This window comes from Girardinichthys multiradiatus, chromosome 7 (assembly GCF_021462225.1).
Source record: "Girardinichthys multiradiatus isolate DD_20200921_A chromosome 7, DD_fGirMul_XY1, whole genome shotgun sequence".
NCBI lineage: Eukaryota > Metazoa > Chordata > Actinopteri > Cyprinodontiformes > Goodeidae > Girardinichthys > Girardinichthys multiradiatus.
The window spans coordinates 40,720,657-40,733,996 of NC_061800.1; the positions used below are offsets into that span (position 1 = coordinate 40,720,657).

Here is a 13,340-nt window from a genome sequence, read left to right on the forward strand (position 1 = left end):
TCTGTTAAGGATCTAAAACCAGTTGAAGAGGTAAGGTTTGCAGACATGATGAGTAAAAATCTGGCCTGCACATTGGGTAGAATTTGGTAACTGTTGCATGGCTTTTAGCTAGTTTTTATGGCACCTGTGCTTAGTGGTGCAACAGTTTTAGTTTTAATTGATCAACATGATGCTTTTCTGTGAATGAATTAACTAAAGCTGTACTGCTGTGCTCCTTGTCTGCTCAGCCCACAGATGTAGTTGAGAATCAGGTGGGAAAGATGGGTGTAGATGTAGAGAGGAGTCATTTAAAATAAAGTCTCACATGATGCGGTGATTTCATAAAAAAAACAAACCAACGGGTGTTTTGTTTATGTTTCTTTCCTCGTTTTACAGTCTGACAGTCCAGCGAGGATACCCCGACCCTCATCTGCCAAAGGCCAGAGGCGGAAAGCCAAAGTTGGAATTAATGGTAAAGGCTTTGACTCTTTTTGTTCAATCTGGACTCTATAGGGTTGATTGACTGCTTCCTGCATTGGGTTACTTATCTATCTGTTGGCAGAATAAGTAGTTCTTAATGGAACTGATATGGCTAAAAAGATTCAGCAAACACATCTTCTATCAATCTGAATCTGAAGACCCACATAATGTAATTATTCTCTACTTTAGACCTGAAGTGACGCCTCAGTTTTTTAATGACTTTCCATTTGTTCCTCGCAGCAGATGAGTCTGACAGTGAAGGAGGTAAGTATTTCCTCTCTCCCATGGAAAACAGTTTTATTATTAAACTATAATGTTTTGTCTGTGTTTTATTAACTTGTTTACTCAAGAGGAAATGGGTTTTGAGCGTACATACACAGTGCCTTGCAAAAGTGTTCAAGCCTGTTAAAAGCCTTTTAAAATTTATTTTCCATGTTACAACCAAATACTTAAAAATATTTTCTGATGTTTTTTGTGATAAACCAACATAAAGTTGTCCATAAATGTGAAGTTGAAGGTAATGTATATATTATTTTCAAAATTTATAAAATGTGGCATGTCTCTGTACTCAGCCACACTAAGTCAATACTTTGTAGAGCCAACTTTCAATTCAATTCAAAAATACTTTATTAATCCTGAAGGGAAATTAAATGTTGTAGCTCATATTATACATGTTTCGTCTAAGAGTCGTAGATGCTGATTGCTGTGGGCAAGAAGGAGCTCCTGTATCCTCTGACTGAAGATACTGTTGTTGTACGACAGTTTCATGAAGAGGAAGCTCATGGTTCTCCATAATGTTCTTCATATTATGAAGAATCATTTTATGTACAATGATCTTCAGAGGTTCCAGAGGAGTCCTCAGAACAGAGCCAACCTTCTTTATTAGCCTGTTGAGCTTTTTTATGTCCCTGCCTCTGATGCTGCTTCCCCAGCAGATGATGGTAGAAGAGATCACACTCTCCACAACAGACTTATAGAAGACATGCCGCAACTTGCTGCAAACACCAAAGGACCTAAGCTTCCTCAAGAAGTACAGTCTGCTCTGTCCCTTCTTGTAGATGGCTTCACAGTTGCATCTCCACTCCAGTCTGTTGTCCAGGTGAACACCGAGGCATTTATACTCCTCCACCACCTCCACTTCTTCTCCCATGATGGAAATAGTGTCTGACCTATTCCTTTTTCTCTTAAAATCTACAATCATATCCTTTGTTTTATTCAGAGATGATTGTTTCTACACTATGTCACAAAGCAGTCCATCAGCTCCCTGTATTCAGCTTCTTGTCCATCTCTGATCCACCCCACAACTGCAGAATCGTTTGAGTATTTCTGCAGATGATAGAAGTCTGTCTTGTACTGGATGTCTTCGGTGTTCAGAGTGAAAATGAATGGTGAGAGTACAGTCCTCCTGTGCTGGCGACTACTTGGTTAGACTCACAACCCTTCAGTCTCACAAACTCTGGTGTGTTGGTAAGGTAGTCTTTGATCCTGGAGATTGTTGAGGCCTCCACCTGAGTCTTCTGGAGTTTCTGACAAAGCAAATCAGGTTGGATTGTATTAAATGCACTGGAGAAATCAAAGAACATGATCCTCACAGTGCTGCTGGCTTTGTCCAGATGACAGTGGGTTTGTTGAAGCATGTGTTTGATGGCATCTTCAACTCCAACTCTACCGTGAGAACCAAACTGAATTGGGTCCTGATAGTTTATTGTTTGCTTACTCAGGTGGGCCAACAGAAGTCTCTCCAGGACCTTCATGATGTGGGATGTCAGGGCAACAGGTCTATAGTCATTGAGAACTGATGGGTGAGTTTTCTTTGCTACCGGAACAAGACAGGAGGTCTTCCACAATACTGGAACCTTCTTCTGGGCCAGGCTAAGGTTGAAGAGGTGCTGCAGAATCCCACAGAACTGCTCTGCACAGGCCTTCAGGACTCTAGGGCTGACATGATCTGGACCTGCAGCCTTATTCTGATTCAGTCTCTCCAATTGTCTCCTTACCTGACTTCTTGAGACACACAGGTGGAAGGGGGAGGCAAAGGGAGCATCAGCATCTTCTGATTTGGTTGAAGGTAAAATGTAGAAGCAGAAGGGTACATTGCTGAGGTGGAAGATAAAATATTTGAGGTGTGATAGGAAAGTTGTGGGTCAAAGAAGGGTGGGATGTCTGTTTGGCTGTCAGCAAGCGAGAAGAATGCTAAGCTTGTTTCTGAACTGAACCTATTGAAGAATGTGGTAAGTTCATTGGCTATGTCCAGACATCCATTGGTCCAACTGCTTGTAGCTTGTGATCTTCATACCTGACCACACATCTCTGATGTCTTCTTCTTGCACACCTCATTGCTGTCTCTTATCTTAACTTTAAGTTGCTTCTGTATACTCCTCAATGATTGCCTGTCTCCCTCTCTGAAGGCTCCTTTTTTCTTTTTAAGCAGGTCCTTCAGGTCACTGGTGATCCAGGGTTTGTTATTGGGGAATCATCTCACCATTCTGGTGGGGGTGGTGTTATCCACACAAAAGATTGTATAGTAGATTTCTCATTCATTCATGTGGTTGGCTTCTTCAGCTTTCTGTGACCATCTTCTCATCATTCTGTTTATTACAGGTTGCCTCCGAACAAGAGGCCTTGAGCAGAGAAAAACAAGATTGTGATCTGATTTACCTAGAGGGGGTCTTGCTTTAGAGATGAATGAGTCCTTGACATTTGTATAAAACAAATCCAATGTTGGTTTCTCAGGTAGAGTAGCTGACAAACTGTTGAAACGTTGGAAGTGTAGCAGAGAGTCAAGCATGGTTAAAATCGCCAGATATTGTCAGAAACGCTTTGGGGTGTTGTGTCTGTAGCTTAGCAACTACAGAGCTGATGACATCACATGCACTGTTGACAACAGCTAAAGGTGGAATATAAACTGCTGCTAAAATAACACTGGTGAACTCTCTGGGTAAATAATATGGACGAAAACTCAGTTCAACAGTTCAATGTCTGGACTGCAGAGGTGACACTTCACAGTACCATGTGCTGGATCACACCATCTGTTGTTTACAAGTACTGCTGGTCCACCTCCTTTGCGTTTACCGCTCTTTAAATCTCTGTCTTGTATAGTCAGAAAGCATGGCAGAGAGATGCTGGAGTCAGGGATATGATCCTGCAGCCATGTCTCAGTAAAACATATAATACTGCATTCCTGATACTCTGGCTTGGTCCTTTGTAGGGCTTGGAGTTCATCCAACTTGTTTCCCAACAATCTCACATTGCCCATCATAAATGATGGAAGAGATGGTTTGAACTTCCTCCTTCTCTCTCTTCTCTTTCCTCCTGCTCTGCATCCACGGTGCCTCCCTTTCAATCCATCAGGGATTTGGAATTGTAGTTGAAGTGTTATTTGATCTTTTGAGATATTAATCAGCTGGTCCCGGTTTTACAAAAAAAACAGCCTCGTTGCCATGGTGATGCATCATAACAAATGTCCAAAAGACAAAAAGTATCAGCAAAAATCCTTCTAGCTGCACAGCATCAGATATCGGAGAGGATAAAATGAATCCATCACAAGAGGAAGTCGAGTTCTTAAAAATAATTATTCAGAATAAAAAGTAACAGAGCTACTCCAACCTGCTGCCTCTTTGAGCGGCGCAATTCAAGAATTTTCAGTAAAATCACGGCAGCAATGTGAATCAACATGCTTGATTTCTTTCCAAAACATTCAATTATGGTCTCATCTTGGCAGATCTCCTCCTTCCTCATCTTTGTTGTGTCCTCACATAGTTTTTATTATTTTAAGATATTTTTTGCGGCACTAGTGGCCTTTTATATTTTTTTTTTGACTGTAGGCAGACAGGAAAGAGGGGTAGAGAGAGGGGGAGACATTCGGCAAAAGTCGCCGGGTCCGGGACTCGAACCCGGGACGGCCGCTTCGAGGACTGTAGCCTCCATATATGGTTGCGCCCTTGACCCCTTCACCATCAGCGCCGCGCCCATCCTCACATAGTTTGTGGCAAACTGCATACAAGCTTTTCGTTCAACAATGGCTTTTGCCACTCTTTCATGAATGCCAGGATGGTGGAGTGCACATCTAATAGTTGTCCTGTCAACAGATTCCTCCTCTTCAGCTGCTGATCCATGTTGCTTCTCTGATCAATGCTCTTCATGGCTGGTTAGTTTAGGTAGACTGCCATGTCTTGGTAGGTTTGCAGTTGTGCTGCGCTATTTGCATTTTCAGAAGATCTGTAAGATGTTCAAATCTCACAAAGCTCTAACACCAAACCCTGCTTTAAACTTCTCCACAGTGTTATCAGTAACATGTCTGCTGTGTTTCTTGGTCTTCATGATGCTGTTCATTCACTAATGTTGTCTAACAAAACTCATAGGCTTAATTGAACAGCTGGATCCAGTTATTAGTAATGTGACTTCTAAAGGAAACCGGTTCATACAGGGGGCTAAATATGAATGTAACCACACTTTTCAGATTTGTTTACAGAAAATGGTCTTATTCTTCTGCTCCACAGTTATGTGCCATTTTGTTGTTTGTGTTTATTAATAATATAAAATCCCAACATGGAACACTGAAATCATGGTTGAAATGTGACAAAATGTGTAAAAGCTCAGGGGGTATGATTACTTTTGCAAGGCACTATAGTGGATTTTAGTCAGAAGGGTTGAGCCGACTAACATCTCTCTTCACTGAGGTCCTAGCAGCCGTGTTAATTACTACACAGAATAAAACATTTTTCCAGTCTGATGGTGGTGAGGTTAGGTTTTTGTGATAAGAATAAGGGCAGTGACTCGGGCATGTTTTAAGAGCTGAGATTTTCTTTGCCAGCACACCGAGCAAGTAAGTCAGGTTTTGTTTGCAAAGCTGAGCATTGAACACAATGTTTTGCTTGGCTTTAATGGTCCGATCGTTCCTGAACAAACCCAAACTGGGCCGGGCATGTATTAGAACAGGGGATACAAGGTTTACAAAGCAAAGACAAACCACCTGGTATGCAGTGGAACATTTATGTTTGAACCACTCACTACATACCTTGTTAAACCAGTTGGTATAGGTGAATGGATCTTGTTAACTCTGGCATTGGGTTTCAGTATTATTTTTTTTATTTATAATGAGGAGTGTTATCCTATTATTAAAGGAATACATCTCATCATATCTGGTGTCGTCTTACATTTTAGCCTTTGTTCACACCGTTTAACCTGAATGGGTGTTGGTAGGTGTGATCAGGTAATTCCTGTCTTCCCACTGCAGTCCTCTGTGTCATCAGTACCTTGAATGTTTCAGCACAGTCAGGAAAATGTATTTGATTCCCTGTGGATTTTCTATGTTGGCTCATTTAAAGAGGAACACTCCCCAATGTTTATTGTAGTTTCATTTTACTGTTGAGAGAAACAATATCAACCAAAAATCCGAATAGAACACAACATAGAGTAACAAATGTATTTATTCGTCATTAAGTGAAATAAGTGTTTAATCCCAAACCACCCAGACAGAAATGTGTCTCCATGGGATTCATAATGTTCTCACACATATCGGTCAGTGACCAGTCAAAGATTCCAGATCTCTATGTTTATAAACCCCACGTTCACAGAATCCATTTCCTCTTTTCCAACCTCTCTACCACCTTGTGTAAGACCAAATAGGTTTTGAAGGACAAGATGATAAATTACCATTATTCACACTCAGTCTGGATCTCCATGCATGGTCTTGTTTAATCAGATTAGGTTAATTCGCAGAAAGGTGATAAATAAACCCACAATTACCTAGAGGAGCCCTCTGCTGTAAAACACACAGGTACAGACCCATTGTTGGGTCTCACACCAGATGGATTAGTGATGAGCAAAGATCCACCTCTTCATTCTGCTACTCACTGAAATGCATAACAACTAATTGGTTGGAGGCAGAAACTCCACCCTACAGGTTGTGGTTGCAAAACTCTGGGGACTTGTACCAAATGGAGAGAATAACGTTCCTGACAAGATTTCGAATTCATGTGTTTGATGGGCACTGGGAATCGATGCAATGAAAGTAAAGGCAGTAATGCATAATTATATCATTGTTAGATTCAATTCAATTTGAATTCAATTCAAAAATACTTTATTAATCCCAAAGGGAAATTAAATGTTGTTGTAGCTCATTATGAAGGTTTCTTTAAAGAGCTGTTGTAGATACTGATGGCTGTGGGCAGGAAAGATCTCCTGTAGCGCTCCGTCTTACAGCACATCTGAAGAAGCCTCTGACTGAAGACACTCTGTTGTTGTAGGACAGTCTCATGAAGAGGATGCTCAGGGTTCTCCATAATGTTCTTCATTTTATGAAGAATCCGTCTTTCCACAATGATCTCCAGAGGTTCCAGAGGAGTCCCCAGAACAGAGCCAGCCTTCTTTATCAGCTTGTTGAGCTTTTTAAGGTCCCCCTGATGCTGCTACCAGAACAAGACAGGAGGTCTTCCACAACACCGGAACCTTCTTCTGGGCCAGGCTAAGGTTGAAGAGGTGCTGCAGAATCCCACATAGCTGCTCTGCACAGGCCTTCAGGACTCTAGGGCTGACACCATCTGGACCTGCAGCCTTATTCCGATTCAGTCTCTCCAGTTGCATCTTCACCGGATTTCTTGAGACACACACTTGGAAGGGGGAAGCAAAGGGAGCATCAGCATCTTCTGATATGGTTGAAGGCAAACATGTAGAATCAGAAGGGTCTAGGGCTGAGGTGGAAGATAAAAAATTTGAGGTGTTACTGGACAGCTGTGGGTCCTGTGGGTCAAAGGAAGATGGAATGTGTGTTTGGCTGTGAGCATGAGGGGAGGATGCGAAGCTTGTTTCTGAACTGAGCCTATTGAAGAATGTGTTCAGTTCATTGGCTCTGTCCAGACCTTCATCGGTCTGATCATCCTTCTGCTTGAAGCCTGTGATCTTCTTCATCCCTGTCCACACATCTCTGATATTGTTTTGCTGGAGCTTGCTCTCCAGCTTCTTCTTGTACACCTCCTTGCTGTCTCTCATCTTGACTTTAAGTTGCTTTTGTAAACTCCTCAATAATTCGGTCTTCCTCTCTGAAGACTATTTTTTTCTTGTTAAGCAGGTTCTTCAGGTCACTGGTGATCCAAGGTTTGTTATTGGGGAAGCATCTCACGGTTCTGGTGGGGATGATGTTATCCACACAGAAGTTTATATAGTCGGTTACACACTCAGTCATGGCATTGATGTCCTCTCCATGTGGCTGGCACAGTGTGTCCCAGTCTGTAGCCTCAAAGCAACCTTGCAGAGCTTCTTCAGGTTCCTGTGATCATTTTCTCACAGTCCTCTTTATTACAGGTTGCCTCTGAACAAGGGGCTTATATTTCGAGCAGAGAAAAACAAGATTGTGATCGGATTTGCCTAGAAGAGGTCTTGCTGTAGAGATGTATGAGTCCTTGACATTTGCATAAAACAAATCCAACGTTTTGTTTTCTCTGGTAGAGCAGCTGACAAACTGTTGAAACGTTGGAAGTGTAGCAGAGAGTGAAGCGTGGTTAAAATCACTAGAAATTGCCACAAAAGCATTGGCTTTTGTGTCTGTAGCTTAGCAACAACTGAGCTGATGACATCACATGCAGTGTCGGCAACAGCGGAAGGTGGAACGTAAAATGTTGCCAAAATAACACTGGTGAACTCTGGGTAAATAATATGGACGAAAACCTACTGCCAACAGTTCAATATCTGGACTGCAGAGACGACACTTCACAGTAACATGTCCTGGATTACACCATCTGTTGTTCACAAGTACTGCCAGTCCACCTCCTTTACATTTGCCGCTCCTCTTTAAATCTCTGTCTGCTCGTATGGTTAAAAAGCCCGGCAGAGAGACGCTGGAGTCGGGGATATGATCCTGCAGCCATGTCTCAGTAAAACACATATGAACACATATAATACTGCATGCCTGGTACTCTGGCTAGGTCCTTTGTAGGGCTTGGAGTTCATCCAACTTGTTTCCCAACGATCTCACATTGCCCATCATAATCGACGGAAGAGATGGTTTGAACTTCCTCTTTCTCTCTCTTCTCTTGGCTCCTGCTCTGCATCCATGGCGTCTCCTTTTCAACTCATCAGGGATTTGGGGTTGTAGTTGAAGTATTATTTGAGCTTTAGAGATATTAATCAGCTGCTCCTGGTTGTAAGACACAACCCCGTTGCCATGACAATACATCATAGCAAATGTCCAAAAGTAGAAAAGTATTAGGAAAAATTCTGGTGTCGGATGCCCAGCATCCGACACCAGAATGATGTGACCAGATGATTTGGACATTGATCTTTTCTCTTTGATGTTGTTTTTTTTAAACGAAAAACTCAATAAAAATAAAGTTTTAAAAAAGAAACCTGAAGGATTTTAGAGCTTCTGTGGAGAGGAGAAGGTTTTAAAATCAGTAAACTTGCAAAATCAGCAGGAAATCAAAAGTTTTAATAATGTCTACAGGGTCAGATGGTAATTTAATTTTAAAAGAACACGAGGAAAAGAATAAAGTGACTGGATTCAATCAGTAAAGGACTCTGGCAGCTGTTTGTTAGAGTATTGTTTTTAAGGTCTAAGGATGCTAATCAATGGTGCATGCTCTGCTCTTCTGTCCATCCCCAGATGGAGATGTTCTGTTGGCCCAGAGACAGGTTCCTCAGGAGAACGGAGACTCTGAAGAATCCTCAGTGCCAACATCAGACAAGACTTCTAGGTGTGTACAACCAATACTTACTGTACCTGTAACAATAACTTTCCTTGTTTATGGACTTTGGGTTATCCTTTAAGTTCAAAGCTGGCCCTGTTTCCATTTAAAGGTCAAAGGTGATCTTATAGTAGACTATCCATATGTTACATTTCTTTCTGAATATATCAAAACCAAATGTATTCAATTTTAGATCAAGTCTAAATGCAGTCATGCATTAATTGCTGTATTTAAATGAAACCTGATCCCGTTTTGTGTCAGATTGTGTTCCCAGTTCTTGGAACATGATCAAGTCGTTGTTTACAGATTGGAAACTTTGAAAAGTCCCCTTTTTCTTTTTCTGCCGACTGATCATTGGTGGTTAGTCCATCAGCAGCTGTGCAGTTATGCTGCTAATGTCTGGGTCGTCCAGTTACCCAACAGACATCTGGCAAATCTCACACACACCTCAGCATTGTTGTATATAAACTGTGAAAATAACAGTTTGTAAAGTGGAAAATCTGCTGTTAGTGTTTTGAAATACTTAATGCATGTGGTTTTTATCGTCCAGACGAATAGCTCGGCCAAGCAGTGCTCGTCCAGCACCTCCTCGAGTCAAGAGACAGGAGAGCAACGCTGAAGGGACCCCATCTGAGAGGTGACCCCATCATTGCTGAATGTTTTTCTTTTTATCAATACTTTATGCCATAGACTAACAGAGAAGTGCATAGCTGTCAAGTGGAGAAAAACAGATTCATTGTTTTCAAGCTTTCTTAAACTACAGTTGTCACGCATTACATTCAGCCTCCCGGGTCAGTACATCAGCTCCAGATATACCTGCAAGTCTTTAGTTGTTGGTGTCTACTAGTATCAGTTACTAAAGAGCAGCTCTGGCTGGATGTTTATGGTTGTTGTCCTGCTGAAAGGAGAACCTTTGTCCCAGTCTCAAGTCTTTTGCAGCTTCTAACTTCTGTCCTTTCATGATTGGCCTGTAATTTGCTCTGTCCATCTTCTCAGCTACTCTGACCAGTTTTTCCTGTCCCTGCTGAAGAACCGTACCCGTACACCCATGTTTCACTCTAGGGATGATGTGTGGTGAAATCAGCACTTCAAGCTGCACGATATTACAAGATCATGCAACAATGATATTATTGGAAAATAATGCAATTCAAATATCATTTGTAATAAATCCACTTGTGTTTCTTGTGTGCTTCCAACAGTGTATGACATTTAGCATCTTGGACTCTGAAATCTGTATCAGGTGTGGGCATCAAACAGGCTGAACACCTTATTGGCATGCAGAATGTGTGTATTCATGATACTAACCAACAAGTAATGCATTCCAAAAAGCTTTTGCAATATCAATATTGCGATGGCGATATATTGTTTCCGCCCCACAGAGCAGGTTCTCTCAAATGTTTTGTTGTGTCCCCCACACAGCTTGTGGGAAACTGCAAATGCTTCTTCTTTCTTTTATTTTGGGGCATCACACTAAAGTGTGCTAAATACAAATGTGTGGCACACATGCAGATTTTTATCTCTAAAAAGAAAATGAATACCATTTATTGTTTTCCTTTCACTTTACAATTATGCACAATTGTCCTTTGTCTATTACATAAAATCACAATAAAGACTTTAAAGTTTGTGACTGTTACATAATAAAGTGAAAAAATTCATAGGGTATGAACATTTGTACAGGGCACATAAAGGTGAGTTTAACTGGGACAACACACTTCCTTTCCATGTATTGTCCTGGATTTGAGACCAGTTTGAAAACTAATTATCAAAAGAAATTAGACTGGAACCACTGCACTGATTGAGGTTAAAAACTCCTTTCTTTCAGGCTGTCGAGTGCCAAGCCCCCAGCTCCGATTATAATGGACGGAAAGAGAATGTCAGAGGACGAAGAGGATGACGATGAGCAGTTCCTAGTGGTGGAAGCAGTCCCTCCACTTCCAGATGTTTCTGAAACAGAGAGAGTAGGTGTCATGAGCATTTATGGGTGTTGTTATAAACATAAAATCCTGAAACTATTATCATTCATTTTACAGGAACCTGCTCAAGAACTCGACACTGATGAAAAACATGGTAAATGATTTCAGTTCTTGAGGAGTTAAAAAGATGACCTGTTTGCTTTGGGAAGCTGATCTTTTTCTCTTAATGCAGGTGGACTCGTGAAGAAGATCCTTGAAACTAAGAAAGACTATGAAGTGACTCCATCCCCGCTAAAATCTAAAGAACAGGTATCCATTTCAAATATTTCAGTTTTGGATCTCCACTAGAGGGCAGTATTAGCCAGGTTCACCCATGTGTCGCTGTCTTAAAAGTCTGAACCAGTCCTGTCAGCCTTTCTTTCTGGGAGTCTTGGTCCAACCACAGACTTGGTGCAACACTGGCTTTTATCAGAAGAAAGATGTAAACAAATGGCGTGAGGAGGAGGAGGTGGTGGTGGTGTAATTGAGGTGCCTCTAAACCACAAAAATGTTCCCCTTCAGTGAAGGTGAAGGGCTAATAACCAGGCAAGCAGCTATGGCCCCTTACAGACCACACACACTATTGATCCACACATCTAGATGTCTGGAGCAGAAATTAGTTCTTTTCTTGGGGTTGCTCAACATTTTAGGTATTTAAAAATGTTCAGCTGTGCAAGCATTGTAAATCATGGGAGAAAGATTTTAGAGCATTTATTTATTTGTCTCTCTTTTTTGTGATTACATATTAAAAAAAAATGCTAATGGATTTAAGTAAATTTTTAGTTCAGATAGTTTTTGACATCCCTGGTAAAGCCTTCAACTAAATGAATCCTTTATTGCAGCAGGATGATCTCACAGTGAAAAAGCTGGAAAATCCAACCTTTTAATTTGACGACATTTATCAATAAGAAAGAAAATCCCACATTATGAAATAACAGAGAGGGTTCTTGGAATATTTCTCTATACAAATCTCTCTAGATCATCCAGAGTCCTGGGTCCTCTCCTCTGCTCTACTTTCTTCAGCTCAGCCCAAAGGCTTCCTATAGGATTTAGGTCTGAGGACTGAGACGGCCATGGAAGAAGGCCGTTATTGGATCTGGTCAACCATTTCTGTGTTGATTTGTTCTAGATTATTATTGTCTTGAAAGACCCACGGATGACCCATTTTTGATTTACTGAAACATGCCCACAGCATCACAGATCCTCCACCCTGCTTAACAGTAAACATGAGGTGCTTTTCCACACATTCATACTGTGTTTCATGCCAGATCCACCTGCTGAAAGGTTCAGTCTAAGTCTCATGTGACCAAAGCCCACAGTTCCAGTAGCGCTTATCAAACTCCACATGTTTATTCTGGCTTTGCTCCAAAACAACTGGTTGACATGTGGAAAGGCTCCTGTCCAGCCTCGTGGCCTGGGGCTAAAAGACCTGGACCTCTGTGTTACATCATATTTATAGGTTCTCACTGATGGCCTTGAGTAAGAATATCACCGTATTAACACAAAGTCATTCATACTGTTGTGACCAGTTATTTTAATGTTATCTAGAACTTTGTCATGTTGATTTTGATACAAAGGCTAAAACTGGAGTCTAGAACCTTAACAATCTAAAGAGACATTTTCCCCTGGTCCAGGTAATAAATTACATAGCCCTTTTAAAATCTGTAATTTATGAATCTTAAAAAAATCTAATAAAGGATTTATTTTAGGATTTTTTCAATATAGCAAAACAACTTTTCCCAAAAGGGGATTAATATCTTTGAGCGTCTACAGAGCCACTCGTCGCCGCAGAGCAGCAGGTTGCAGACTGGGGGAGAGACGGTTGTAAAAGCACTCATGGCTGGACAGAAGGGGACAGTGCAGCAGCTGTAACACCACAAGATTTTCAAAGAAAAGTTTATAAACTGTCACACTTAATGGCCGCAAAGCACAGATTCCAGCTCACAGGCAGAGGTTTTCCTCTCAGGACAAAAGGTTTTGTTTGACATGGCCATAACCGCATACATAACTGACCTCAACATAAACCAGAAATATAGAATAAACACTCTCTGAATGTTTTACTTTTCAAGTGGCTATTTAACAGCATGATATATAGCTTTGTCCTTCTGTTCTTAATGGAGTAACAGAAGTATATTAAGCTGATATTAGGCCAACCAGTTGTGCTTCCTGCTGGCATACAGCAGGCTGTAGATCGTGCCACCATAGCTTGCAAACTTTAGCTTTCAAACATCTTTATCTTGATAAGGAG

General features: G+C 41.2%; 1 protein-coding gene across 3 annotated transcripts in view; it reads left to right on the top strand.

Moving 5' to 3' along the window:
• The window catches only part of traf3ip1 (TNF receptor-associated factor 3 interacting protein 1), a 36,162-nt gene that overhangs the window by 13,316 nt on the left and 9,506 nt on the right, over positions 1-13,340 (top strand). Inside the window, exons 7-13 of one of the 3 annotated variants that reach the window (XM_047370851.1) lie at positions 376-451; positions 700-723; positions 9,059-9,149; positions 9,691-9,777; positions 10,963-11,098; positions 11,171-11,207; positions 11,286-11,362. In XM_047370851.1, the coding sequence (XP_047226807.1) occupies positions 376-451; positions 700-723; positions 9,059-9,149; positions 9,691-9,777; positions 10,963-11,098; positions 11,171-11,207; positions 11,286-11,362 (528 nt within the window). The remainder of the gene's footprint in view (positions 1-375; positions 452-699; positions 724-9,058; positions 9,150-9,690; positions 9,778-10,962; positions 11,099-11,170; positions 11,208-11,285; positions 11,363-13,340) is intronic. The other 2 variants (XM_047370852.1, XM_047370853.1) reach the window with 2 other exon arrangements.